At 39.5% G+C, this 26,694-nt stretch overlaps 4 protein-coding genes across 6 annotated transcripts in view; 2 read left to right on the top strand and 2 right to left on the bottom strand.

Moving 5' to 3' along the window:
- The first annotated feature begins 1,814 nt into the window (after nucleotides 1-1,814).
- On the top strand, nucleotides 1,815-3,494 carry LOC104814080 (squamosa promoter-binding-like protein 8). The gene is made up of 3 exons (XM_010541937.2): nucleotides 1,815-2,588; nucleotides 2,712-2,848; nucleotides 2,939-3,494. The coding sequence occupies exons 1-3, from the start codon at nucleotides 2,017-2,019 to the stop codon at nucleotides 3,088-3,090; spliced, it is 861 nt and encodes a 286-aa protein (XP_010540239.1). The 5' UTR covers nucleotides 1,815-2,016; the 3' UTR covers nucleotides 3,091-3,494.
- Nucleotides 3,495-6,489: 2,995 nt separating this feature from the next.
- On the bottom strand, nucleotides 6,490-7,683 carry LOC104814079. Of its 2 annotated transcripts, none has more exons than XM_010541936.2 (2): nucleotides 7,453-7,683; nucleotides 6,490-6,911 (listed from the first exon to the last, which is right to left on the bottom strand). In XM_010541936.2, exons 1-2 carry the CDS (start codon nucleotides 7,548-7,550, stop codon nucleotides 6,623-6,625), a joined length of 387 nt encoding a protein of 128 aa, XP_010540238.1. In that variant the 5' UTR covers nucleotides 7,551-7,683; the 3' UTR covers nucleotides 6,490-6,622. The 2 variants fall into 2 exon arrangements, with proteins under 2 accessions (XP_010540238.1, XP_010540237.1); XM_010541935.2 differs by having other exon boundaries at nucleotides 6,490-6,920; nucleotides 7,453-7,676.
- A 2,972-nt stretch (nucleotides 7,684-10,655) lies between these two features.
- On the bottom strand, nucleotides 10,656-12,105 carry LOC104814078 (probable plastid-lipid-associated protein 11). Its single transcript, XM_010541934.2, has 3 exons — nucleotides 11,560-12,105; nucleotides 11,322-11,387; nucleotides 10,656-11,144 (listed from the first exon to the last, which is right to left on the bottom strand). The coding sequence occupies exons 1-3, from the start codon at nucleotides 12,021-12,023 to the stop codon at nucleotides 11,045-11,047; spliced, it is 630 nt and encodes a 209-aa protein (XP_010540236.1). The 5' UTR covers nucleotides 12,024-12,105; the 3' UTR covers nucleotides 10,656-11,044.
- Nucleotides 12,106-12,256: 151 nt separating this feature from the next.
- The window catches only part of LOC104814077 (CCR4-NOT transcription complex subunit 1), a 14,824-nt gene continuing 386 nt past the window's right edge, over nucleotides 12,257-26,694 (top strand). Inside the window, exons 1-50 of one of the 2 annotated variants that reach the window (XM_010541929.1) lie at nucleotides 12,257-12,534; nucleotides 12,935-13,232; nucleotides 13,312-13,540; nucleotides 13,645-13,984; nucleotides 14,180-14,293; nucleotides 14,400-14,528; nucleotides 14,607-14,798; nucleotides 14,893-15,087; nucleotides 15,290-15,427; nucleotides 15,531-15,653; nucleotides 15,738-15,991; nucleotides 16,125-16,228; nucleotides 16,568-16,662; nucleotides 16,749-16,973; nucleotides 17,327-17,506; nucleotides 17,585-17,660; nucleotides 17,773-17,840; nucleotides 18,030-18,175; nucleotides 18,257-18,365; nucleotides 18,460-18,606; nucleotides 18,711-18,758; nucleotides 18,827-18,955; nucleotides 19,044-19,292; nucleotides 19,387-19,527; nucleotides 19,618-19,703; nucleotides 19,782-19,887; nucleotides 20,094-20,189; nucleotides 20,334-20,486; nucleotides 20,947-21,129; nucleotides 21,209-21,438; nucleotides 21,526-21,637; nucleotides 21,723-21,848; nucleotides 21,934-21,978; nucleotides 22,186-22,380; nucleotides 22,686-22,824; nucleotides 22,920-23,020; nucleotides 23,264-23,401; nucleotides 23,483-23,566; nucleotides 23,885-24,031; nucleotides 24,116-24,247; nucleotides 24,336-24,383; nucleotides 24,478-24,624; nucleotides 24,693-24,754; nucleotides 24,922-25,075; nucleotides 25,182-25,373; nucleotides 25,465-25,569; nucleotides 25,772-25,906; nucleotides 26,036-26,245; nucleotides 26,367-26,468; nucleotides 26,571-26,680. In XM_010541929.1, the coding sequence (XP_010540231.1) occupies nucleotides 12,436-12,534; nucleotides 12,935-13,232; nucleotides 13,312-13,540; nucleotides 13,645-13,984; nucleotides 14,180-14,293; nucleotides 14,400-14,528; nucleotides 14,607-14,798; nucleotides 14,893-15,087; nucleotides 15,290-15,427; nucleotides 15,531-15,653; nucleotides 15,738-15,991; nucleotides 16,125-16,228; nucleotides 16,568-16,662; nucleotides 16,749-16,973; nucleotides 17,327-17,506; nucleotides 17,585-17,660; nucleotides 17,773-17,840; nucleotides 18,030-18,175; nucleotides 18,257-18,365; nucleotides 18,460-18,606; nucleotides 18,711-18,758; nucleotides 18,827-18,955; nucleotides 19,044-19,292; nucleotides 19,387-19,527; nucleotides 19,618-19,703; nucleotides 19,782-19,887; nucleotides 20,094-20,189; nucleotides 20,334-20,486; nucleotides 20,947-21,129; nucleotides 21,209-21,438; nucleotides 21,526-21,637; nucleotides 21,723-21,848; nucleotides 21,934-21,978; nucleotides 22,186-22,380; nucleotides 22,686-22,824; nucleotides 22,920-23,020; nucleotides 23,264-23,401; nucleotides 23,483-23,566; nucleotides 23,885-24,031; nucleotides 24,116-24,247; nucleotides 24,336-24,383; nucleotides 24,478-24,624; nucleotides 24,693-24,754; nucleotides 24,922-25,075; nucleotides 25,182-25,373; nucleotides 25,465-25,569; nucleotides 25,772-25,906; nucleotides 26,036-26,245; nucleotides 26,367-26,468; nucleotides 26,571-26,680 (7,166 nt within the window). In that variant the 5' untranslated portion in view covers nucleotides 12,257-12,435. Of the gene's footprint in view, nucleotides 12,535-12,934; nucleotides 13,233-13,311; nucleotides 13,541-13,644; nucleotides 13,985-14,179; nucleotides 14,294-14,399; nucleotides 14,529-14,606; nucleotides 14,799-14,892; nucleotides 15,088-15,289; nucleotides 15,428-15,530; nucleotides 15,654-15,737; nucleotides 15,992-16,124; nucleotides 16,229-16,567; nucleotides 16,663-16,748; nucleotides 16,974-17,326; nucleotides 17,507-17,584; nucleotides 17,661-17,772; nucleotides 17,841-18,029; nucleotides 18,176-18,256; nucleotides 18,366-18,459; nucleotides 18,607-18,710; nucleotides 18,759-18,826; nucleotides 18,956-19,043; nucleotides 19,293-19,386; nucleotides 19,528-19,617; nucleotides 19,704-19,781; nucleotides 19,888-20,093; nucleotides 20,190-20,333; nucleotides 20,487-20,946; nucleotides 21,130-21,208; nucleotides 21,439-21,525; nucleotides 21,638-21,722; nucleotides 21,849-21,933; nucleotides 21,979-22,185; nucleotides 22,381-22,685; nucleotides 22,825-22,919; nucleotides 23,021-23,263; nucleotides 23,402-23,482; nucleotides 23,567-23,884; nucleotides 24,032-24,115; nucleotides 24,248-24,335; nucleotides 24,384-24,477; nucleotides 24,625-24,692; nucleotides 24,755-24,921; nucleotides 25,076-25,181; nucleotides 25,374-25,464; nucleotides 25,570-25,771; nucleotides 25,907-26,035; nucleotides 26,246-26,366; nucleotides 26,469-26,570; nucleotides 26,688-26,694 lie in introns of both variants that reach the window. The other variant, XM_019202579.1, reaches the window with a different exon arrangement.

Raw genomic sequence — 26,694 nt, 5'->3', positions numbered from 1 at the left:
CCCCCCCCCCTCTCAGAAATCCACCCTCCCTTTCCGGTTTATTTTCTTAAATGCCATCCTGTCTATCTAAAACCCAACAGCATATGCAACCATATTTGTATGTATACAGTATTTGATGTATTTGCCTGTTCCTTATCAAGTCTGTGTCAGAGTTTCTTTTATTTTATTTTATTTTTTGGTTTCTTACGATCCAACCATCCCCTAACAATTGCCGAATTTAATGATTACTAGGCGTAAAAAAAGGTATTTATATGCTAAAAATCATATGAACGGGGCAGCCCAACCCAAGAGACTAGAGGAGTGTTGTTAATGTGCAACAAATATTTCGGATGTCACGTCAACGCATGGAAAGTTTGGCCATGGCGATGGCCATGTCCGACTTCTGTGCATCGCGACTCTTGTTACCGAAGATATTTACACAACACATTGTTCACTTTATAATGCATGATGACGATTAAATGCTACATCCAGGGGAGAAAAATGCTGCGTCACCTCACCATATACCCTAACTCATAAACTTTATTAATTTTATTTTTTTGCACGACCCTAAACATAAATTTATAACAGTGAAATTGTCAGTGGCTTGTGTGGGATATTTATGGATATATTCATCCACAGGGTCCGTCCTATGAATCTTAATGTATCAATTATCGGGCCCGCGTTAAACATGTATTACCTGTGTCCTTTAACCAAAAAAAAAATGTATTACCTATGTTTAACGCACATAATTTTAAAAATAATGGCTTATATTATCTGCGCACAACCAAACGGTTCATAGGTTATATCTTTAATGTATAAACTTAAATCCATTGTTTGTTATGAATTAAAAATATTAATATATAAACACAATGATATTTAACAAGAAAAAAAAAACATGGGAAATTGAAGAGAAAATGATGAGGATTCAAAATAAATGAAGAAACGGCAGAGTGCGGGACCCATAACATTCAATGAGAATAACCAACGCCTTTTACGCATCGTTACACGTTAACCACACAATTCCACGCTTTTTTTTTTTCATTTTCATTCCGTAAAAATGCCCTTTTATCCGTTTTCTACATTTTAAAATTTTAATCTTTTTTATCACATCGAATTAAAAATAATATGATCTCGAATATAAGCTGAATCAAACAATCAAGATTACCCAGCTATATTAGTAAAAAAAATCAGATGGTCGAAATAAACTTTGTCATTTAAACATTATAGATAAGCTTTTTCATATGATGTACAAATCGGATTTATTTTTTACGTCCGAAAAAAAAAAAATTCAACTTTGTCATTTGATTTTTTGGGTTTTAGAGATGAAAGTGAAAATATGAAATAACTTTCCCCGTTAGAATCTATCGTGTTGTTATAAAAAAAAAAGTTTAGTTATAATTTAGAAAAAACGTAGAAATAATAGTTGAATTATGGTTATATGAATTTAATGTATAGTAAAGAGATTTCAAAATTTGTATAAAAACAACAAAACATGTAAGTTACATTATGATTGACAACCTTTTCATACCCCGTGAATCATATCCTTAGATGGGAAAGTCACTTCCAAAATCCACACGCGCGCGCGCGTACATGCATATATACAGCCTTCCACACAAAAACGTCATTATAAACGAATCGTAACAAGCAAACCCATCACCATAATTCCTGTTTAACACTGGCAATTAAAAAAGCGACCGAAACATGATTGAATACAAAAGAATTTAAACCAGGAAAAAGTTTTTTTTTATACAAAACTAAATTGAAATTAATTAATGAGAAGAAAGAGGCGTAAAGCATCACTCCACGACCACATACAAGCCTTACACTCTCTGTCGACTTGTACACCGTCTTAAAGAGAGAAAAAAAGGAAGGGGAAGGAGAGTAGAGTGCCAAGAGAGGAATAGGGGAGGGCATCCTTTCCCACCATTTAAACCTCCCATAACCTATTCCGCACCGACATGTCCCCTTTACTCACCCTTTATTAGCCCCTCCTCGTTCGAGAGTATCTTCATCGGGATCTTCCAAAACCCCCCACTAATGATGCTCGAGTACGACTGGGGCAACCCCTCCGCTATGGTCTTCTCAGCGCCAGACGACGACGACGACGACGCCCACCATCCCGACTCCACCCGACCCATCCCCATGTTCGACCCCACCCACCACTCCATGCTCTCTCCCCCGCCTCCCCCGCTCATCAACAACCAGCAATTCCTATACCCCGCCGCCAACCAGTTCCACCACGCCATGTACGACCCCCCAGCCTCCTACGGGCAGCCGGGGACGGGACTGTATCAAGTGGCCGATCACGACAGAGGGACGGGGCCATACATGGTGGACATGACGACCAGCAGGATAGGACTCAACCTGGGGGGAAGGACGTACTTCTCCGCCGCCGACGATGACTTTGTGAGCAGGTTGTACCGGCGGTCGTCTAGGCCCGGGGAGAGCTGTCTTAGCAACACCCCGCGGTGTCAGGCGGAGGGATGCAACGCCGATCTCAGCCAGGCTAAGCACTATCACCGCCGCCACAAAGTCTGCGACTTCCACTCCAAGGCTTCCACCGTCCTTACCGCCGGCCTCACCCAGCGCTTCTGCCAGCAGTGCAGCAGGTTCCCATTTATTCTTAAATGACCGAATTGCCCTCGCATGTTTCAATCATTGACACTGTCCGTACACGTTATCTACAACATTTACGGAAACTCGTATTATAAACAACAACAACAATCTAACAGGTTTCATCTGCTGTCGGAATTCGACAACGGTAAACGGAGCTGCCGTAAGCGGCTTGCCGATCATAACCGCCGCCGCCGTAAATCAAACCAGGCCCACGAGAGCCCGAAGCCGCCTCCGGAGATTAATGCCACTCCACGTAAACATACTAACAAACACGTTTTGTGATTAATTTAATGCAAATATTGAGTAAATTAACAAAGTTAAAACTGGCAATTGTGATGAGCAGGATCTTCAAACGACTCGGGAACACAGAGTTCGTCATCTCAGACGGTACCACTGTCACCCCCCACCATATCATTGGATTGTTTCCGTCAAAGGCAGTACCAAGCCACCGCTTCCTCCTCCTCCTCTAATTCCATGTTCTTCTCAAGTGGCTGAAGACTGAGTTTCATCGATAGGCTCAACCTAATAAGAAACGATCGAATTCCCATCGCTTTCTTTATCTCATCAACTAGTAGCTAGCCAGCCACATATATATATATATATATATATATATATATATAGTAGCGATTGCTAGTGTTGTCATGAATGATTGATGTCTCTTCGTGTTGTGTTTTAATGTTTCCACGCCTTTGCGATGTTCTTTTTTTTTTTTCTTGTTTGTTTAAACTAATTAGTCGCGTTTTAATTTATTAATCAACGAGTAGGGGCGTGGGGCTTGCTCGCTCGCTCATGTTCGTGTGTGTGTGTGGAGCAAAAGACGGGGCAGTGTATCGGAGCATGGGTGGTGCTTCGTTCATCGTTTATTCACTTTGGGAAATGAATTATTGACTGTTTTTGTCTGTTGGTGTTGGAATTTCCCCATAAAAACGCAGGAAACAGAAATTTACACGTATCGGATAGTGACTGATCGATGGCGGCCACGTGCTCCCCCTCCCCAAAACTAAAAACAATCCCAATTATATATATACACACACACACACATGATTTTCCTGGAAATTTGGCTGTCCAGTGTCGAGTTGGATCCGATTGTCTCTCGTTTTGAAGCTTCTCAAACGACCCGCGTTGTCTTCCCACTTTTCCAAATTCTGATACATTTGATCAAAGTATTTTTCTTTATCATTGAACCATCGTTCTTTATCATTGCCGAATCCTTTGTTTTTTTTTTTTTATTATACTGGTTTTACTTTATATAATACTGTAGTTAGAAACTTGAAATGCTAATTAGGCAGTCATGTTCATGGAGAGGGAACCCTTTGGCTTTGGGAGATTCACGTCTATCACTCGCCCGCGTACTTAGCTGTCTTCTTGTATTTGGAGCAAGTACCTGTACATTAAACGGTTAATTGAATGATATTTTTATCCATATGTACTTTAGGTACTTGCACAAACTTTTGTACGCTCATCTGTGGGTGTCTAATATCGTTCTCCTTCTCTCCTTGTGTATCTGCAGCCTCATATAATTATCTCTATATATCATTAAATCATTTTTTTTTATACCAGGTATGGTACACTTTGTGTGCAATAGTATAAAATAGCTAACATCAATCATTTGGAAAGAAGAAAAAAAATGCGTATGCACGTGTTATAAATCTCATGAATAATACGTATGGTAATACAAACTCAGCACAACAATAACGAGTGTGTTATCGCGTACATTACATGTGCATGTGCAAGGTTCGGGTGGGGGGGGAGGGCCGAGGGGGTTCTGTTCGAATAAAGGGAACAGGCGAAACTGATACGGCGTCGTCGTAGTACCCCAGCTGGTGGGACTCGTCAACGTGGACCCCATGCTGACTGCAACAGCTCAACTGGCGCTTACCTTTTAGTTGACACGCGTGTTTCTACCATTGGATACATGGAAATGCGGGTCCCGCGTTTTGATTCGCAAGGTGGTTCGGGGTCTGCAAAGTTTCACCTGCACCGCACGTGATCATTACCATCATAATCGTCCTTTTTGTGGGGATGAAGAATATACATATACATATACATATACATATACATATATATATATGTAATATTATCTGTCTCTGTTTCGATCATCCGAAATTAAAATATGGGGTAGGAGATTGGAGCGTATGATACGCCTCATCCAACTCGAGCTCAACTAATGTATGAACTTCCCATGGGGCACTAACGTGTTATTGTTACACACACACACATTAAAACAGAGAGATGGATAGTGGAACTTGACAAATAGCATCTGGTCTATACATTAAACTGTGAAAAAGGGCAGTTCTTGACCACGATTTTTCAGTGTACATGTTGTCAGCATCTGACCCTTCTTTTTGCCAGTTTTAAAACTGACACCAAAATAATACATCAACACACGGGTAATTATTACATGACAAACACCTTGTCTTCGTAGATTAACTGAATCATAAGATGGTAATCTTCGAACGATGGCGAGTGGGCTCTCCATCGTTATGTCTTCGTCTTTCCGTTTTGGTTATAACTAACTCTCCACATTAGTGTATGTGTATTACCGATTATATATATATACACACACTTGACGCCTATTATCAGTCCAATGGTTTCCTTTACAAAAGCGGGTGTCTGACACGTGTTCTCGTCTGGGAGAATATGCACTGTTCCTTTTAATGAAACACCTAAAAAAAATGAATTGAGTATGCCCCAAGCAAACGCGATCAAAATAGCGTGAGGGAGGGGACCGGTTGATTCCGAAACTTTCGTTGTCGGACCACTTTCTCCTCCTTTTTACAGTGTGTGATTTCTATTGCCATTATATATATATATATATATATATATATAAAGTAGGTTCGAATGGTCGTACGGTGCACCGATGCGTAACCGGGAGCACTTATATTTTGATTAAAATCGTAAACTGGCAAGGCATGGAAGTTGTTGATTGGGTCAAGCATTCGATTGTCTGGATGGGCCTTTTAAATCTTGAGTTTCTTGTGGCCCAACCCAATTATTCACTTTTATTGGTTGGGTTTTTTTAAAAAAAAATAAGATCGTATCAATCATCGGAAGGGGGCATGAAATGGCAATCCTCGTTTCGTATTCTCCTACAAATCCACTTGTCATCCATTAACGCAAGATTTAAGACCAAAACAATGTTTTTATGAGTTTATGATTTTTGTTATTTTATATTTTAATTAATTTTTTTATATCAGACATATAACAACTTCCTTTTCTATTTTGCCTTTAGTTACCATGTTGTACTTTTTTCTATTAGTTTCTATCTTATAACAACGATTCTTTTCTATTATATATATATATATATATATATATATATATAACAACAATCTATCGCATTGGGTAAAAGTATTAAACTGAATTCCGCGATGTTTGTCACACTGTGGTAAATATTCCAGTGAATGTAGATGGATTGGTATTCAACCATTTAAACAATAACAAACAATGCAATAATACTTCACATGTAGCAATTGAACCGTTCTCGACGAACACCATACACCTGAACATGTGCGTTTTGACATGACAAAACACACACACACGAGATGTATAAGCGTATTTAGTTGTACGACAAATGCAAAAACATAATGTAACAGTGGACAGAATAAAACCGGAAAAAAACAGTAACACTTGGGACGTGCCTTACCACACATTCTCCAGAAACTCTCTATCATAACGTCAATAGGTTTTCTTGCTCGAATTCGATTTTTAGTTTGAGGGTTTACGTCGCCTATATACACATATATAATCCAATATTAATAATCGAGCATGTGGAGAGAGAGACTCCTAGTTAAACTCTCTCTATTAATTACCAAATTTGCAAACTAACAACTTGCTGATTATATATGTTACCTCCAAGTCACACACCACACTCACACACAATTAAAGAGAGAAAAATAAAAGAAAATATATATTTTTTTTAAGAAACAATAAGAAGGATAGTTTTGGTTTAGGGTTGGAGAGAGTCTCAAACGCAAGTTAGCCATCATTTTTCTTGCTTTCCAAGCAACGGGGGATCTTGACTTGGGGACTAACACATAACATCCTTAAGGAGCTTGTACCTTCGCGTAGCTGCCCGGGGAGATGGTGCTCCTCCACCGCTGCCCCCGCCTTTCGCCAGAGTTTCCTGTCGGTTGTTTTGTTTGATCCTGTCGCCGGAGGAGTATTCCGACCGGTTCGTGAAGCTGTTCTCCTGGTTGCCCGACATGGATGACTTCTTGGAACAGCCGCCGTTCCTGGAGGCGGTGGTCGGCCTCCGGTCGTCTCTGCGGCACCAGTCGCATATTTCCGTCGGCTCCGCCGATTCACTGTAGTAGTTGCTGCAATAACTAGTCCATAAACGTAGCATGAATGATTAAATATTGATTAGTTAAGTTCAACAAATATATCATCTGTTTACGATCACTTATAGAAACTACATATATAACCCCAGTCATTGCAAGATTAAAAAAAAAAAAAAATCATTAGAACTCGTAGAAAGTTGAAACTGATCAGTACCTTCTGAGCTTTCAACTTTCAATGGTTGAGCTTGCTCGACGTCACCGTCCAATTATATATATATATATATATGCGTGTGTTTACACACATGGCGGAAACGACGATGACGCCCATGTCATCGCCGTGCACTCGCATATGCGTGTGTGTGTGTTTGAACTATAACGGAGCATATATGCGTAAACACCGAATAGAACATGATCAATTCTTGCTGAAGAAAGTATATGAACACGTAGAAACAGAGGATGATGAATCATCTGATCACACGTATACGTATGTATTGAATGGAAAGAGAGAGAGAGAGAGAGAGAGAGAGAGAGAGAGAGAGAGGAAGAGAGAGAGGAGAGAGAGAGAGAGAGAGAGTACAAGTGCTGGAAACGGGAGCGGCAGTGGTTGCAGCGGAAGAGCTTGTCTGGGAAGCCGACATCGCCGCACATCCAACACACTTTCTCCCAATCCGCCATTTCTTGATCGCTCTGAGAGTTAGAGAGAGAGAGAGAGAGGGGTTATATATTTATATAGACACACGTATGTATTTCTCTTGCTATCCTCGGTGTGAGTCTATATCATAGGATACGGGCCTGTATATTTATTGCCCCAAGGCTCCAAATATACACACGCACATACTAGTGTATGGCGTATATATATATATATGTGTGTATGCATAAATTTAGCAAATGACTCTTATGCCCCCCCTCTTTATTTTTTTCTTAATCCATACCTACAGTATTTGTCTTTATCCTCGTTTTTACCCCTCCCTTGCCATGTTAGGAGTAATCTCACGCGCAACCATAGAGCGCGTGAAATACCGCTGAAAAAAAAAAACATAATCAGCTTAGAATATTAAAACGCTTTACAATAAGAACTTGAATAATAGTTGTAGAATTGAGAACAAGAGGCGCGTATGTCGTTGTCGAGAGTGGGTTTTGTGATGGAGGGTCAACTTCGTACTGCTCTAGTGGATGAGATTTAATTACGAGGATATTGTCGGCCTTTTAATATTTGTGGTGGAGAATCAAAACGAATCTCTGTATTTCCTTCAAAACTTGGAGCTGTTTTTGTTCGCTAATTGTTGGCTTCCTTATACGAACATACATATATACATATATATATATATATATATAGAATATTGTTTCTATAAGTTAAATCTGTATCTCTGTATTTGTTGTCTATGACAATCCCGGGGGTTATGCATGCATGCATGCATGCTTCCAACCCTACCGTATGAGATCGAATGAAGAGGGGCATACATGACAATGTTACAGCGAGTGGTCAAAGCACAACGACGGGCTTTCATATACACCTATCCAGAATTAAATGCAATTATAAAACATCGTGACTAGGAGAGTGGCATAGGGATTATCACCTGGTTGCTTCGTGCGTTGAAAAATCTCAGCCGTTGAAAAGGATGCAGCAACAAACTCACAGTACGTTATATTGACCGTACGATCTATATTCCATCGGACGGTGGACGCCTCACGGGAATCATCCTTGGTCCTTTTTGTTCGATTTGTTTTTATTTTATTTAGAACGAAATAAGAACACATTCTTTTTTAATAAATCCATATGGATACTACTGTTCTCAGGTCCTTTATGGATCCCTTTATTTATACATGACGTTTTCTAAATTAACAATCATTTCATGTGTATACTCATTTTTTTTTCATCCGTTTACACAAACAGTACGTATAATTAGAAAATTCACTTCGTATTTTGGTTTACAGTATGAAATTCCCAGTCATGAATAAAATGTTTTTATTGCCATTTTTTAAGAAAAAATCTCATGCACTGCATATACGATGAATAATATAAAATCTAATTATATATTGTTTTTTATTTTAAATTAATGCGCATGTCTCTAGTTTCGTCTGGCCGAAATATTCCAGGTGCATCAGATTTTTTGTGGGTAATTGGGTATTTTGGACCGAAACAAGAGTCAACCATGTGATTTGAAATATACCCCTCTTCCCAAACTTGAGGTTCGAACTAGAGTCGAGATAGACGTTTTGCATCTCCGTTTCACCGATTGAATTACTCAAGTTTGTAGGTATGTCAAAGCGAACCCGGCTCGTAGCTCACCAGAAAACGAGCGATCTGAGTCATGATTTTTTCAGCTCATTAAAAAACGAGTCTAACGAGTCAGCTCATTGAACTCATACCGTAATGAGACAACTCGACGAGCTGACTTTTTTTTTAACAAAAAAAAATATATAAAAAAAACTGACATATTTTTATATTTCTCTATTTTCTCATATCATTCATTTGATATTATAAGTATCTCAATGATTATGGTGGTGATAATTAAAAATATTTAATGAAAATTAGAGTATAAATATGAAAAATATTATAGAAACATATTTTGGTTTTATTATCTATTTAAATTATTTTTTATTGAACTTTTGCTAGATTATTTGTTTAATCTTTTAAAATCTCAATCAACACTTTTTTTCATGTAGTTTATGATATTGAAGTTTTATTTATTTTTTTATATATTTATTTTAATTTATTGTTAATTTTGGAATAAATATAAACAAAAAAATATTATATATATGTGGCTCAACGAGTTGACTCGTTTAGATCGAAAAACTAGCGAGCGATCTGAGCCGAGGTTTTTCCGACTCTTTAAAAAACGATCCTAACGAATTGAGTCCAAAACGATCTGAATCAAACGAGGTAAGCCGGTTCGTTTGATATCCCTACAAACTATAGATGCATCAGTTTTATCTATAGCGGTAGACGTGACACATATGAAGTTTATACTAACATTCAACTAGTTGATCATATATATATATATATATATATTTGTTTTTAATTAAAATTATAACAAGGATCCAACGAACGCGATTTAGATAAAAGTGATATCGAATGATTATGTGAAGGGATATCACAGTTTTTTTTTTCATAAGCACCGGGTCACATGAACGTAACTTTGAAAGCCGTGGTCCACGTGGCAGAAGACAGGCGAAAAGTCTCGGGTTCGGTTCGGTTCGGTAAGCCATGTTAAACACATGCCATCCTATGTTACGCGGCAACATTGTTTTTTTTTCTTCCATCCAAAATTTCGATATAGATTTTATTATATTATACAAGTTATTAATTAGTGTTTCAGCCGTTTCTTCTCATCAATACGAATAAATATATTGGGTGTTTTTCTCTGGCTAGCATATGTTGGCATGACATGCAAGTTAATTGAATTTAAAATGTGCATTTATGAAAACGTAGTTAACCAGCTCGTGTGACATGTCTCTGTGTTAGCAGGAATTCCTGACGTGTAAATAAATGTGAATGTAGACACGTGTCCTTCTGGGCCCACAGAAATGAAAGCCCATGGGCCATCCCCCGCCCTACAATCCTCCACTACTGCAATAATCACCACCACCACCACAACCAGTAATGCACAATGGACATTGTTACCATTTTCTTGTCGGGCCTAATTGTGTTCCGTACTAAACACCGTATGTGGCTGAACCGGAGACATATCGTAAAAAGTAGGGAACCGTTCGAGATGACATGAACCCCGAAAAAAAAAAAGAAAAAAATCGAAGTGGGTACTCTTTGTGACAGTCGGAGAGTATCAACCGGTAATGCGTTATTAAGATCACTGGTGTATAATAATTTAATGAGATATACAATTAACCGCCTCTATCTTCATAGACGACCTAATCCGTTTACAGTATGAGAAGGGGAAAAAGAGAGAGAAAGGAGGCATTTGGTGGTGGCCAGGCTCCATGCTTAAGTGCGAGATCAACAAAAGGAGATCCTACACTCAAACCCACCGTTTCTTTTAGATTGGCTTTGACACTTCCATTATTGTACTTGCAGAGTATTGTGGGTGGGTGATAATGGCTTTTAGAGTGGGTGGTCAAACTAGGCATCGATGTGCTTCCGGGACAAATCAATTCTTCATTTTGGCCATTTTTTCCAGCTCCAGGAATTGGGCCTTCATAAAACACGTCATTCATTCTTCCCAGTTATAAGGAGCTCGGTCAACAATCAGGTAGTCTCCTCTCGTATCCTTTACGACTCGGATATCGTCGTCAATATAAACGGTGTCAAACCTGAAGAAACAAAAGCACTCATCACTTGTTGTACGCACACACTAGGCAGATTGCAAATATGCTTCTGGTGATTTTAAAAACACAACCCCAAGGAGGAGGAAATGGAATAATAGAGAAGCTTGGAACTATATCAATGGCTTTAACACTAGAGATCAGTACCATATCGAATGAACTCACCAGCCTTGTCCAAATGGTGGCAGCGGTATCTCCCAATCCCTTCCCCTCAATACCGCACTCGTGAATCTGACAAGGTCACCGAATGGCGAATTCATACCCCAAATAAAAAAAAATGCTCCCCATCTTATTCCAGTTTTACAATATATATATATATATTTATACTTTTAGCTGCAACATTTATATATGCTAAGATTCAGTTGCAGGCAAATAGGCAAAATAGTTGAAGAGCGATTCACACCTGAAATTTACTCTCTGCTCAGAAGCGATCTCGATATCAGACCGGACGAAGAAAACTCCGTCAGGAGGGAAAGTGATAACGTTATTCAGCGTCCTCTTCTCCACATCGATCACCTGTAACACGTCGCCGGCGCGAGTTCCGAACAAACCGGCTTTCTCTATGATGAAGAGCTGCTCCTTCTCCGTCGTCCACAGCATCCGCCACGTGGCGGACAGTGATTCTCCAGTGGTAACGGTGCCACGCCCGATTTCGGCCATGGCATCGATCGCCTTCACGATCGCATCTCGTTTCGCGGCGTCCTTCTGCGTTTTCAGACCTCGATCTTGGTCGGAGACGAGGTCCAGTAGCTCCTTCTTGGCTCGTTGGGACTGCTCCGCCACGACGAAGCATCTGGTTCGGCGGATGGTGGAGCGACGGAGTCCGAGTTCAAGAGGACGAGACGGTGATAGAATCGAAAGCGCCATGTCTGCGGTGTTCTGAGCTTTCAACTTTCAATGGTTGAGCTTGCTCGACGTCACCGTCCAATTGGGCTCAATTTTTGTTTATTACTTCAAGATGGGCTTCAGATATTTGTGGGCCCATTATAATTGCGGTTTATTTATAGTAAATTGGGTTCAGTGTAGTGGGCCGACTTCCGTGATACGGCGACGTTCTTGGTCGGGAAACAGGTGGCGTATCTCACGCTCGCCCACGCAACCACAACAAAGCCCAACGCAAACTTCGAACGAATCTTTTCTTTTTCGATCTCTCTCGCAATCAGATCTCCCAAGCGTCTAAATCCCTAGCTACTCCTCTCTCACTCGTACTTTGATCGTCTGCTGCCTTTTCATCATCTCCGTTTTCGAAAGTTCACTAGGTTTTGGATCTCCGATCGCCATGGTGCCGCCTTCGTCCTCGATCGCGACTCATGTTCGCTTCTTGCTGGAGAGCTTGAGCGATTCGGACGTTGACTCCGCCATCCAAGAGCTTCGCGAGGTACTTTTCTGATGATAAATTCCCGTGCTTATACACACATACATGCATACTCGCGGGTGCGTGTCTATGGGCGTCTCCCGAATTTTGGAATTCCCGATTGTGGTGGGTTTTGAATGAAATGACAACTTTATTCGTTTCGACTTTAGATTTTCGGGTTTTAGGTGTATTTGTTCCGGGATTAGAAAACCTTCATTTGTAGGTCTTGAGTCATCTCTGTGGTTGATTCTGCATGGTTCTCGCTAACACTCCCCCGGCCTTACTGGTGTGAAGATCGTCTTCCCTTGATATGAATTAGAAGTTATATAGAGCACCAAAATGAGAAATGGATGTTGTCTTAGTTTTTTCGGTTTCCTTTTATTTTGCTTGTTCAATTTTTTATGCTTTTTGTTTACCGTTTCAGTTTGTTGATCGTGGAGTTGAGGCTAGTGTTCCTGTTCTGGCGACCTGCTTAGGCTGCTTGACCTTTAAGAAAAGCCAGGTGAATAGGTTGCAGCTCGAGAAAGTGGTATCACCTGTTTTTAAACATGCCATGAAGAAGCCAAATTTCGGTACCACTCTCTCTCAGGCGCTAAAAGATGTTGAGGTCACTGAAGATTTTGTGGATGATTTGGCAAATGCATTGTGCTTGTCTACATCTGAGAAAATTGGTTTTGGTCTTGCCTTGTCTGATCTTGAAAGATCTGATGCAAGAACAAGTGGTAAGTTTGAGGTTGTTTGGTCAATTGCTTTTTCTTTTCAGAACAAGTGGACGACGGTCTTTGTTCTCTCATTTGATAGGGCGGAACTTTTGTGCCACTGAGATTGAGAAGCTGTGTGCCAATCCTGTCCAGATGGAGTCGACTCAACAAATTCATGATATTATTTTGTTTATTTGTCAATCTGAGGATCTCTCCAAACATTTGGATTCCTTTTTGCAAATATTGTCTTCTGCTCAATCAAGAGATGAACTCCGCGTTGTGCTTACTCCCATCCTTTCAGAAGATGTTCCCGGAGCTGATATTTTCAGGTTCAGATTATATAAGTTTCTCTTGTGGAATCTGTTTTCGATCTGCATGTATTTGGTTTGGCATAGTGTTTGACTCTCTACTGTTACTTTCTGTTTTCTTGTAGGAGCATGGATTTTCTCAATGATACTGCGGAAAATGACTTTGATGATGTCTTAGCTGAAATTGAAAAGGAGATCAGCGTGGGTGATCTCATAGAAGAATTAGGATATGGATTCACTGCTGATGCCGGACAATGCAAAGAGATCTTGTCTCGCTTCTTACCTTTAACAGAGGCTACTATCTCTAGAATCCTTGGAACAGTGGCCCGTAGCTATGCTGGTCTTGAAGATAACCATAACACCTTTTCAACTTTTAGTTTGGCCCTTGACTGCTGTACCTCAACTGAACTTCCTGAGCTTAGGTCGTGGAATGTAGAGATCCTCATTGAAACAATCAGACAGCTCGTAAGTTCTTCTAATGGTCTTGGCACTTATTTGATTAATCACACTGATGGCTAATGATTTTTTCTATTTTTTTTTATTCAAATGGCATATTCATATTTCACTCTCTTTTTTCAAATGATATGTAATGAAGTAGCCTCACTGCTTCATTGTTGAGTTTTATGAGGTTCTTGTTCCTATGTTTGTCTTATAACGCAGGCTCCTGGCACAAACTGGATTCGAGTAATAGAGAATCTGGATTATGATGAATTTTACATCCCTAATATGGAGGCTTTCTCTTTCTTCATGTTGGTGTTTCGAAATGCATGGAAGGTGTGCTTTCATACTGGCTGAATTCAGTTTTAAAATTAAGATGTTTACTCAAGTAAGCAATTTCCCTTCCATTGTTAAATTAAGGGTGTCAAATTGATTCTTGCAGGATCCATTTCCTCTTCATGCCATATGCAGTTCTGTCTGGAAAAATGTGGAAGGGCAGTTATCGTTTCTTAAGCATGCTATATCTGCACAGGCAGAAGTATTTTCCTTTGTGCATTCTGCAAGGAAGCTGGTGAGATCTATTGGATGCCTAAATTAAAAATGCTCTTGTTTAATATATTGTCCATGTTCTGACAAGCTGTTCTTTTAGGCATATGTTGATAATGGGCACGGCCATGATCAGCAGTTAGTACTTGCCAATCACGCCTGGTTGTCTCTTGACCTGTTAGATGTGCTATGCCAACTGGCTGAGAGGGGACATGCTGCTTTAATTCGTTCATTGCTTGACTATCCTCTTACACATTGTCCGAGAACATTGCTTCTTGGAATGGCTCATGTCAAAGTAATTTCTCCTCGCCTATTCTAAGAAGATATATATATATATATATTTTTTTTGTGATATTAGCTCTTAGGTAACAGTGTTCCTGTTATTGCAGACTGCTTATAATCTTATTCAGCGAGACGTGGCTTCTGCTGTTCTTCCCATGATATTAAAGAATACGCCGGATAGTGGTTTCATACTTAATCTTTGGCATCTAAATGCTGAACTTGTACTTTGGGGGATTTTAGATGCCCAAAATCTTGAATCAGAAGGCTTGATGAGATTAATGGAAACCTGCCACGAACTGAAGGTAAGTAGATGCAAGATATAACTAATATTGCTTTGTGTTATTGTGGAATTATTTGGTTATCCGAAGAGATATCCTTAAATTTCCAGTTTCAGTGGGTCTACTTATTGTTCCTTTCTTTACAATAGATTTTGTTTTTCTTGGAATAAGCTTTTTGTTTTTCAATTATCCTCTAAACATTTGTGTTTTTTATTTTAAATTTCAGATTCTCTCATTTGTTTTAGAGTCAGTTCCATTCTCACGTGGCATTAGATTGGCGATCCTTGCTTCACAGAGAGGTTTCTTGGACATTGAGAAATGGTTGTCCAGCTGTTTATATATGTACAAGAATGTTTTCTTTGAGGTATATTCTGTTTGTTGCTCAAAGGTTTCTGTTACTATGATTTCACCATCAATTGGAAAATGGTAGATAACTTACCTTTCACATTCATGTTTTAATAATTTAGGAGTGCCTCAAGTTTATCAAGGACATTCATTTTGGTGAATCGAAGGATTTTTCAGTCAAACATTTCCATCCCTCTGGTACTATATTCAATCTTTATCTGGAGGCGACATCTTCCGTTTTGAAGGTTAGTTTTTCCCACTTTAGTTATTGTTCTGTGTGTTTATTGGCCTCAATATCTGGAGGTAACTTGTTTGAGCATGTCCTGCAGGTTCTTAAAGCTCATGCTAATGTAATTTCTTCACCTCAACTGTCTGAAGAAATCGAGAAGGTCCATGCGGCAATTTTGGATTGTAATTTGGAACTGCAGAATGGTGGGGCTTTGGATTCACCATCCTCTGATGTAGATGGGGATGATGTTGAGGCTGAAGCAAATGCTTATTTCCATCAAATGTTTTCTGGTCAGTTGAGTGTCGAAGCAATGGTCCAAATGCTTGCACGATATAAGGACTCGCCAGTTGAAAGGTTAGATGCCAGGAAATATATATGTATCTCTTTGGGAATTTTATTTCTGATTTCACATTTTCCTGGCTCCTCGTGCATGCTTAAAGAACATCATGAGTCTTTTATTTTGCTTTCTGTTTTTGGTGGTTGGCAGGGAAAAAGCAATTTTTGAATGCATGATTGGAAATCTTTTTGAAGAATATCGTTTTTTCCCCAAGTATCCTGAGAGACAGCTAAAAATAGCAGCTATCCTCTTCGGTGAGTTTTTATAGGCCAAATAAAGAGTGCTTGTATTCTTGACACAGCCAAAGGTTCCCCTGAGTTTAATAAGTCATGCTGGCAACCTTGTGCTGAGCAGAGTTCATTGTAATATGACTGCCTTGTGGTCTGACATTTGTTTCTATGCGAATATGCTAACTACGGGCTTCATAAAGATCTCTGAAATTGTGAACTACGATCTGCAGACTTAGTGGCTATTTATTGGGCATCAATTAAACTCTTTTTCATTGTCATGCTTTCTGGTTACTGCTTCAAAGTGTATTGATGTTCCTTTAGCATCGTCTTTCATCTGTTTTGGCTAACTCGACTTAATTTTAGGTTCGGTTATCAAGCACCAGCTTATAGCTTCTATAACACTGGGCATTGCTCTTCGTGGAGTACTGGATGCATTGCGTAAACCTGCTGATTCAAAAGTATGGATTCTGGGTCTGATTTATATTATGTAATGTTGGTATATTAATGTGAAATATCATGAGTTGTTTACTGTTGGCTTTACCAGATGTTTTTATTTGGAACCAAAGCTCTGGAGCAGTTTGTGAATCGTCTCATTGAGTTGCCTCAGTACTGCAACCATATTTTGCAAATATCTCATCTGCGCGGTACTCATCCGGAGCTAGTTGCTGTTATTGAACAAGCCCTTGCACGGATATCATCTGGTCATTCAGAAGCAGATGCCTCAGTTAATCACCCTATTTCCCCATTGTCTTTCCCTGGAAATGGCGAGGTAATAATATGTGATAATATATTTTGCTTGTCTGCCTGTGCTGTCTGTATTCTGGTCTTACTGGTGTGATATTTTTCCATAAATTAATGGTGTATAGATTGTTTTTTGATCAAGCAATTTATTGCTAAGCATTTATGGAGGTAGATTTGGTAGCTAATTTGTCGACAAGCAAATAGAAGATCGCTGATGTAGTTTTGATCTTTTCTGTGTCATGTTTTATATTTAGCTCTTTACCCATTATGTCAAAGTTTTTAGCTCCTAAGAAGTTTTCTCATTAAACAAATGGGCTCCTTTCTCTCTTAAGATGAGATGGATTCTGCTTGCTGTCTCTCAAGATTTTTGTTCTTTTGCAGTTGAGTGGTTCTGGAATTGGCCAATCTGTATTGCAGCTTACTTCTTCCATACATCATCAACAGAGAAATGAAGTATCTGTTGATGATCGTAACAAGGTGCCTGCCTTGGCATCAAATGATGTGAAGCCGCTTCTGCCATCTTCAGTGACTACTTCAGGAGATGTTTCAGTCATTCAGAAGGTGACATCCTTTTCCCTCATCTTTCCATCTTCTACGGTGGCAAAATTTCTAATTGCATGTTGATAATGATCCTAGCAGAACCCAGTCACTGGTTTAGCTACTTCATCAACTTCAGCTGGCTTTGCCCGTTCATCTCGTGGAGCCACTTCAACAAGTAATTATGAGTTTTGGAATGTTTTTGCAGAATTTGAGATTAAGTAGGTAGAGCGTATCTAATTTCCCATTGCGAAGAAGAAAATTATGTTCAACATTGTTATCTATTGTAGGGTTTGGTTCTGCCTTGAACATAGAAACCCTAGTCGCTGCAGCGGAGAAACGAGAGCAACCAATAGAGGTAAGCAGTAAAAAGTTACGACTATAATTTTGGTCTTGTCTGTGGTGATCATTGAAACAAATGCATAAGGTTACAGGTTACATCGCATAACAGATATGTTTAATGTATATTTTCAAGCTCATTGTTTTATATTTAGTCTATCCAGTGTGTTAGATGTGACAAGAATCATGTCTTTCTTTTTTTATCCAGGCTGCACCTTCAGAGGTTCAGGACAAAATATCTTTTATAATTAATAATATCTCAGCAGCAAACATGGAATCGAAAGCCAAAGAATTCGCAGAAGTATTGCCTCAGCAGTATTATCCCTGGTTTGCACAGTATATGGTCATGAAAAGGTATAACTGCATCCTATTTATTTGATTAATGATAGTTTATCTTGTACACTTTTCTGATTGTGTTGCCTCCCTGTGTAATAGAGCGAGTATCGAACCAAATTTTCATGACTTGTACTTAAAGTTTCTGGATAAAGTTAATTCGAAGGCCTTGAACAAGGAGATTGTTCAAGCTACCTATGAGAATTGCAAGGTAAACATTTTGCACGGTTGCACCTCAATGGTCCTCTCTGTTGGGTGTATCTTGGTTGGGAAAAGTTATTTCTTTTATCTCTATGTTCTTTCAGGTTCTCTTAAGTTCAGATCTCATAAAGTCGAGTTCAGAAGAGCGATCTTTACTAAAAAATTTAGGCAGCTGGCTTGGAAAGTTGACCATTGGAAGGAATCATGTTTTGTTGGCCCGAGAAATAGACCCAAAATCTTTGATAGTTGAGGTAATTCTCACTGTCTTTTCCCTTTTCCCTTTTATCTCCTTTAATATTTTTTTCTTTTGTCAGACTTTAGAGTCACTGAACTTGATGTTTCCTCTTCTTCGCAGGCATATGAAAAGGGGTTGATGATCGCAGTCATTCCATTCACTTCTAAGGTAGGAGGGCCCCTAGTGCTAACCTTTTTATGATTGGAGTACTGAGCTCTAGTTATTGGTTGCTGCAGGTGTTGGAGCCCTGCCATAACAGTATTGCATATCAACCTCCAAACCCATGGACTATGGGTATTCTTGGGCTTCTTGCTGAGATCTACTCAATGCCAAACCTGAAAATGAATCTTAAATTTGACATAGAGGTACTGGCCTTAAGAAGGAATTGAAAATATGGCCAGTGGCCTACCTGTAAGATTAACGACATACTTTTTTCCCTCTTTTGTTCTCCAGGTGTTATTTAAAAACCTTGGCGTTGATATGAAAGAAGTAGCACCGACTTCTCTATTGAAGGACAGAAAGAGAGAAACAGATGGGAATCCTGATTTCAGTAGCAAAGATCTCGGTGTGGCACAAGTATCTCAGCCACAGATGCTTCCTGAAGCTAAATCTGGAGCCTTTTCTCCACTCAACCAGGTCGAGCTAGCTCTTGATGTTACAAGTTCACCTAACACAGGCAACCATTCAAAGTTATTATCACAGGTTTGTTTCTGCGTTACTTTTTTAGTGGGCTATAATGTTGGTTATAGTTGTCAAAAGATAATAGATTTTAATGTCCCCATGATTCTGGTTTCAGTATCCAGCTCCTCTTCAGATTTCTGCGGGCACTTCGATGGATGATGAGAAAGTCTCTGCGCTAAGCTTATCTGATAAGCTTCCGTCAGCCCAAGGACTGTTCCAGTCAACTCCTTCCCCTTCTGCATTTTCTATTAATCAGGTGCTGTATCTGTTTTCAGTAACACTTTATTGAGAGGAATTGGACAAACTTGACTGAAATTTGTCTTATTGTGAATGTCACGACAATCAGCTCTCAGCAGCAATCCCAAACATTGGAAATCATGTTATTATCAATCAGAAGTTAAGTGCGTATGGTCTGCACTTTCCTTTTCAGAGGTTTGTATCAGGCTCCCTGTTAAGTTTTTTTGCATATGTTCTTTTTTCTCCATTTCTAACTTCTTTCCTATGTCGTAGAGCGGTGCCCATTGCTATGGACAGAGCTATCAAGGATATTGTGTCTGGTATTGTCCAGCGTAGTGTTTGTATTGCATGCCAGACAACAAAAGAGCTGGTTTTGAAGGTTGATCAATCTCATTTCCTTTTGTTTTTGCCTCTTAACCCTGATTTTTTCAAGCGAGCTCTTTGTCACTCTGAGTTCTCTGCTAATTCCCAATTGTGTCGTGCGACCAAATCGTTTCTTCCCCATCTGACATGTGGGATTCTGTCAGTTTCTAGTCTAGAGATATGGCGATTCACAATCTTTAGTGTTTCTTCCTGCTTTTCCAGGATTATGCATTGGAACCAGATGAGACAAGAATATACAATGCAGCCCATTTGATGGTTGCTAGTTTAGCTGGGAGTTTGGCTCATGTGACCTGCAAGGTACTGATTTGTGCAAAGCTAGAAGAGCCCACCCCCTTTTTGCTGTCTATCTGTTTTCTGTTCACACAATTAACTTTTTGTCTCTGACATCAAACCAACCAGCTGGATATTTCCGTCTGATTTTCATTTATCGCGGCATTGTAGGAACCCTTGCGCAGTTCAATATCGAATCATCTACTGAGTTCGCTTCAGGGTGTAAATATTACAAGTGAAGTTCTAGAACAAATTGTGCAACTTGTCACTAATGACAACCTTGACCTTGGTTGTGCTGCCATTGAACAGGCGGCTACAGAAAAGGTTTTTGTCGATTCTTACACCCTTTTAGCTCTCTTTCTCAGACTTTTTATCGTTCATTTCAGTTGTTTTATTGTTGAAAAGTACTCATGAATGGTTCTCTCTCTGTACGTCCCTTTCTTTCATCATATTCCACTTTTTAACACTCTGGAGTTCATTCTGGAAAGATCTGTTATCCGTAGAATTGGAAACATTTTGGGCTGGTCTATCTGGGAGGACAGGATTTTTTTATCAGTCCGGTGTACCTGTTTAATCAATTAGCTAAATTCTGACTGCATAAAAGTACTTACAGAATGTCATTTCTTGTCTTGAAAAGCATAACTATGTTACTGTCCTGACTGTAGGCGTCTAATTTGGTTTGTTATAATTTAGTTCATGTAGTTCTCTGCGTTCGATTTACGTTTACCAGTTGTTTCCATAATTTTCCAAGTTTTTTACCGATGTCTCCTTGTTGCCCCTGTAGGCAATACAAACTATTGATGGTGACATTGCTCAGCAATTATTGTTGAGGAGAAAGCATAGGGATGGTGTTGGTTCCTCATTTTTTGATCCAAACATGTTGTCACAAAATTCTGTTAGCGTCATACCTGAATCCCTCCGCCCAAAACCTGGTCACCTGTCCCTTTCTCAGCAGCGGGTTTATGAGGTTGCTCTTTTTATAAGAAGTTTGCTGGTTTTTTCTCTTTTGATCGGGGTAGCACTGAATGAGCGTTCTTGCATTTCAGGATTTTGTTCAGCTTCCGTGGCAAAAGCAGTCTACCCAAAGTTCACATGGTTTATCTGCTGTTCCTAGTTCATCTGGTGAAGTTGGCATTGGTGGTGGTTATGGTTCACTGTCCGGAAAACAATCTTCTGGCATTTCATCTAGTGCTGCAAACGTGGGTATGGATATGGTCTCTCGATCATCGGATATTTCTGTGGAGGGGTTTGAATCTAGTTCAGTTGCACCTCCGAGGTAATATTTTTTTGACAATCCAATAGCCTCTTTTCATTTCTTTGATCAGACTTTGCAGCTGATATATCGAACTTTAAACTTTATCAGTGTCCCTAGCGTTCAAGTTGGTCCAGCTAGTGATGCAGCCACCCTTCTGTATTCTAAACCCCTTTCATCCTCCGAGTCATATCCAACAGAATCCGCTGATGGAGTAAGTAAGGTGAGATTGTGTTGTATGTTTTCAAGTTTTTGACTTGCCAAGTATTCTTTTGATTACTAAGTCTTTGTCTCCTTATTTATATAAGGAAACCGGGGTATCCTTGCAGACTTTGAGCTCATCTGCTACCATGGAGCGACTTGGTAGTAGCATTACACAGCCTTCGCTTTCCACGAGAGATGCACTGGATAAGTACCAGATTGTTACTCAGAAGGTTACAAAATTGATCCATTTTCCCGCAGCATCACTTTTGACCTGATCTACACCGGTTTATAGCTGATTTCTTGAATTTGTTTCAGTTGGAGGACTTAGTAGCCAGTAACTCTGGAGATTCTGAAATTCAGGTACTATATTATTTAGGTCTAGCAAAATCTTGCTGCTGAATTTTTGTTGGCTATTTAATGTACATCTCACATGATAACAGGAAATTGTGAATTTTTATTGGAGAAAGCATTTAGTCTTGTGGAATGTATTTACTTTTCTAGCAAATGGTGCCTATCTTGTTTGGTTGCATTCATACTGAACTAGTGTTGATCACATCAATTTTTCAGGCAGTAGTTTCTGAGGTTCCCGAGATCATCCTCCGATGTGTGAGCAGAGACGAAGCTGCCTTGGCTGTCGCTCAGAAAGCTTTCAAGGCTCTTTATGAGAATGCTACGAGCAGCCTTCATGTCAGTGCTAACCTAGGAATTCTCGCAGCTGTCCGTGATGTCTGCAAACGTGTTGTCAAGGAGCTCACAAGCTGGGTATGTTCTGTCAAACGTTTTTAGATTATTCTGTGTATCTAAGTTGTAGGCTTGCACACCTCTTTGGCGACTGCAATTTAGACTGTTTGCAGCCTTTGTTAGTTTGCTTGAAGGCATTTTGTCACTACATGAAACCTGTTTAGGCTGTTTCTTTGTATGCTATTCTGCAGGCATACTAGCTTGAGCATATTCTCTGTTATTGGAGTTACAGGATACTATAAAACAGGAGTTATCCTATAATTGTATGCCCTTTCTCTTGGGCATTTCTATTTATAATTACTGTAACACTCTCTTGGGCATCACAGGTGTTATATTCAGATGAGGAGCGGAAACTCAACAAAGATATTACTGTTGGTCTTATCCGAAGTGAATTACTTAACCTGGCAGAGTACAATGTCCACATGGCGAAACATCTTGATGGGGGGCGAAACAGTATGTTGATGGGCATGTCCTTGTTTATTTCGCTGTATATCAGTTGAATTTGGTTTGGTTTTTGTTTTGTTTTCGTGCTTGTTGTTAACTTGTTGCTTGATATGCAGAGAGTGCAACTGACTTTGCCATTACTCTTCTCCAATCCTTGGTTTCTGAGGAGTCGAGTGTCATTTCTGAGCTTCATAGTCTTGTTGATGCACTGGCAAAGGTTTCAGTTTTTTTAAATCTCTCCACTATTCGTTTTTGCTGTTGCAATATCCTTTCCTTGTTTGGCTGTCCATAACATCTCTCTCAAAAAATTCCAATTGCTGGCTTACAGTAGGGCTACAAAGGCATATTTGTTTTTTCGGGTTCCAGTTTGTATAGTCCCTGTGAGATTGATTTAGCTTTTGGGTAATATGACAAGTTATTTGCCGATGTTTTAATTATTATTTTTTTGCTATACTTGTAGCTTGCTGCAAAACCGGGGTCTCCAGAATCATTGCAACATCTGATTGACATGATACGAAACCCAGTTGCTAGTTCTGCTAGTCTCTCAAGTGCTGCAATCGGCATTGAGAACGGTGCTAGACAATCAAAAGATGAGAAGGTTGGGATCATGATATAACCTTATGTCTCATGTAATCAGATGGTAACCTCATTTTGAAATGTCACTTATATTGTGAATCAGACTACGGCCAATGCCACTACTACTGGAGATGAGAGTACTATCATGGAACTTGTGGAACGAGATCCTGATGGTTTCCGAGGACAGGTAAGTTCATCTCATCTTTACTTAATCATAGTACTTAAAATGGGCAATACATTGTACATCAGTGCTTATATCAGATATTCACATGTTTGTGCGAAGCAAACTTTTTTTTTGTTGCCTTGATTAAACTGTCTGCTGGTAAGGGAACGTGTGTTGGCCTGTTTAATGAAATTGATTGTCCTTTTTTTTTATTTTTCTTATTTTAATGTTCTGTATGTAGAAATCTTCAGGTTGTATCTTCATTTTGTCGTACTTCCATCTCTTCCATCTCCCCTGTGTTTGCTACTCATTTTTTTGTGTTATTCTGTATTGCTGCTGCAGGTATCCTTGCTTTTCGAAAATTGGTATAAGATATGCGAACTTCCTGGTGCAAACGATGCTGCTTGTACTCGATATGTCATACAATTGCATCAGAGTGGACTGCTAAAGGGGGATGATCTAACTGAGAGTTTTTTCCGCATACTTACGGTGATTTAGGCTTTCATCTTTTAAGCATCTGCACTACCAAAAGTTTTTGAAGATTTTGTCACTGACTATCGTTTTTTTCTTCAGGACCTTTCTGTTGCTCATTGCATATCTTCCGAAGTAATTAGTTCTGCTGTGCTGCAAACTCCGCAGCAATCCCAGGGTCTATCATTCCTAGCGATCGATATTTATGCAAAACTTGTTTTTTCGATCTTGAAGGTAAAAGCAGCATGCTATTTGGATAATTAAAAACTGAAATAGCTAATATTTGCTTTCGTTTTCTTAGCTTTTGTTCGATTCTTTTCAGAATTTCCCTGACCAGGAATCTAGTGGCAAGTTCTTCCTTCTCTCGAAGGTATGGATACACTTGCTCGTTTAGACAATTGTTTAACACCTTCTAAACCTTGTGATAAACATATACATAGGTGACAGTGATTGCTGTTTTGTAGATTCTGGCTGTAACTGTGAGACATATCCAAAAAAATGCAGAGGAGAAGAAGACATCTTTTAATCCAAGACCTTATTTCAGACTGTTCATCAACTGGCTTCTGGACTTCTGTTCACTGGACCCTGCGACTGATGGTTCAAGCTTTCAGGTGTGTTTTGTTTTGTTTGGTAATAGTAGCAATTAATTTCATTTACTAATGTTCATTTGTATTTGCAGATTCTCACAGCTTTTGCCAATGCATTTCACGCATTGCAACCCTTTAAAGTTCCTGCCTTTAGGTAAGGACATGTATTTTTTTTTTCAGCTAGTAATAAATCTGGAAAGGAAAACCTCCAAAACTTGAAATTGTTCTTTGACTTTGCACAGCACATGGTCTTCCTTATATGGTCATACTTCTTTTTCTCTTTCTGTTTTTATGGTGTTTGATTTTATTTATATTTTTCAGCTTTGCTTGGCTAGAGCTAGTCAGTCACAGAAGCTTCATGCCCAAACTACTCACAGTAAACAATCAGAAGGGTTGGCCCTATGTTCAGCGCCTGCTTGTGGACCTGCTCCAGTTTCTTGAGCCATTTTTGAGAAATGCTGAACTAGGAGGGCCGGTTTGTGCTTTTTCCCTGTCCCGTTACTTTTGAGTATGGTGTCAAGGACATTACTGGTGTGATAAAGTTAAATTCTTCATGTTGGAATTGTTTTTGGATCATGTAGGTTCACGTTTTGTATAAGGGAACACTGAGAGTGTTGCTGGTGCTGCTTCATGACTTCCCAGAGTTCCTTTGCGATTATCATTTTACTTTCTGTGATGTGATTCCCCCAAGTTGCATACAAATGCGCAATATAATTCTCAGTTCTTTTCCACGAAACATGAGGCTTCCAGATCCATCTACTCCAAACTTAAAGGTCATTACTTATGGAGTATGATTTAATGTGTTATTTTGAAAGGTGAAAACAATTCTTTGTTCCTGTTGACTGATTTATGTGTTGAATGCAGATTGATTTGTTGCCTGAGATAGTTGATCCTCCCCGTATTCTTTCTGAGGTCGATGCTGCTCTTAAAGCAAAGCAAATGAAGAATGACGTGGATGAGTATCTCATGGTAATTCAACTTAAAGCAAAGCCTTTTCTTTTTGTTTAGCATTTTCTTTTTTACTTGCCTATGAGGAATCATCTTTACTTTCCATCAGTATTTTCATGGTTTCCTTTCTCTCCCTCTCTCTCCGTGTAAGTGCTTCAGAGTTCTTGGTATGGAGTTGTTAAGTAGGCCTCTTACATAAATGGTCGCATGATCTTTAATGCAGATGAGGCCGCTGAACTCTCCTTTCCTAAATGAACTGAAGGAGAGGGTGCTTCTCCCAATTACTGAAGCCAGTTCAGCTGGTACTCGTTACAACGTACCATTGATCAACTCGCTTGTTCTCTATGTTGGAATGCAGGTGCGGCCTAGGATTACTTTATATACTGCTTGAATATTATTTGGAATGCACTTTGATTGTCTTAAGATATATTTGGGGAAGGTGGATTTTAGTGCTTTTTAACTTGTCTAATTTTTTGTTTGGAGACAGGCTATTCAACAGCTACAGGCAGGTGCATCTCAGGCTCAATCAAATGCAAATGTTGCAGCCTTGCAGATATTCAAGTATTTAAGCTCTGAACTTGATGCGGAAGGACGCTACCTCTTCCTGAATGCAATTGCTAACCAGCTTCGTTATCCAAACAACCACACGCATTACTTTTCCTTCATCATGCTCTATCTGTTTCATGAATCAGACGAGGTAAAGCTGTGTTAGTTGTTGAGGGACCGGTGAATTAATCTGATATTGTAACATGAACCTTTTCAAAGTTTTGTTTTAACCCTGGAAATTGTCATGCAATATTTGTTGTCAAAATGTGCAGGAAATCATTCAGGAGCAAATAACAAGAGTGTTGCTGGAACGGCTAATAGTAAACCGGCCTCATCCATGGGGACTACTCATCACATTCATTGAGCTCATCAGAGTGAGACCACGGAATATGTTACATTTTTTACTTTTGTCATATATTGGTAAGGTGTGGGTATATTTATCTTTATAATTAATGACCCGGTTGGGTGTGGGGCAGAATCCAAGGTACAACTTCTGGAAACAAGGGTTCATAAGGTGTGCTCCAGAGATAGAGAAACTGTTTGAATCGGTGGCCAGATCCTGCGGTGGCGGCAGCAGCGGCGGCGGCGGCGCCCTGAAGC

This window comes from Tarenaya hassleriana, unplaced genomic scaffold (assembly GCF_000463585.1).
Source record: "Tarenaya hassleriana unplaced genomic scaffold, ASM46358v1 Cleome202, whole genome shotgun sequence".
Classification (NCBI taxonomy): domain Eukaryota; kingdom Viridiplantae; phylum Streptophyta; class Magnoliopsida; order Brassicales; family Cleomaceae; genus Tarenaya; species Tarenaya hassleriana.
This window is presented reverse-complemented; position numbering and strand designations above follow the sequence as displayed.

Coding starts and splice junctions, on each gene's coding strand:
- LOC104814080 (XM_010541937.2), top strand. CDS start 2,017: ATGATGCTCGAGTACGACTGGGGCAACCCCTCCGCTATGGTCTTCTCA. Junction 2,589..2,711: donor TTCTGCCAGCAGTGCAGCAG/GTTCCCATTTAT, acceptor ACAATCTAACAG/GTTTCATCTGCTGTCGGAAT. Junction 2,849..2,938: donor GGAGATTAATGCCACTCCAC/GTAAACATACTA, acceptor TGTGATGAGCAG/GATCTTCAAACGACTCGGGA.
- LOC104814079 (XM_010541935.2), bottom strand. CDS start 7,550: ATGGCGGATTGGGAGAAAGTGTGTTGGATGTGCGGCGATGTCGGCTTC. Junction 6,921..7,452: donor CGCTCCCGTTTCCAGCACTT/GTACTCTCTCTC, acceptor TTTATGGACTAG/TTATTGCAGCAACTACTACA.
- LOC104814078 (XM_010541934.2), bottom strand. CDS start 12,023: ATGGCGCTTTCGATTCTATCACCGTCTCGTCCTCTTGAACTCGGACTC. Junction 11,388..11,559: donor GAGCAGAGAGTAAATTTCAG/GTGTGAATCGCT, acceptor TGACCTTGTCAG/ATTCACGAGTGCGGTATTGA. Junction 11,145..11,321: donor CCACCATTTGGACAAGGCTG/GTGAGTTCATTC, acceptor TTGTTTCTTCAG/GTTTGACACCGTTTATATTG.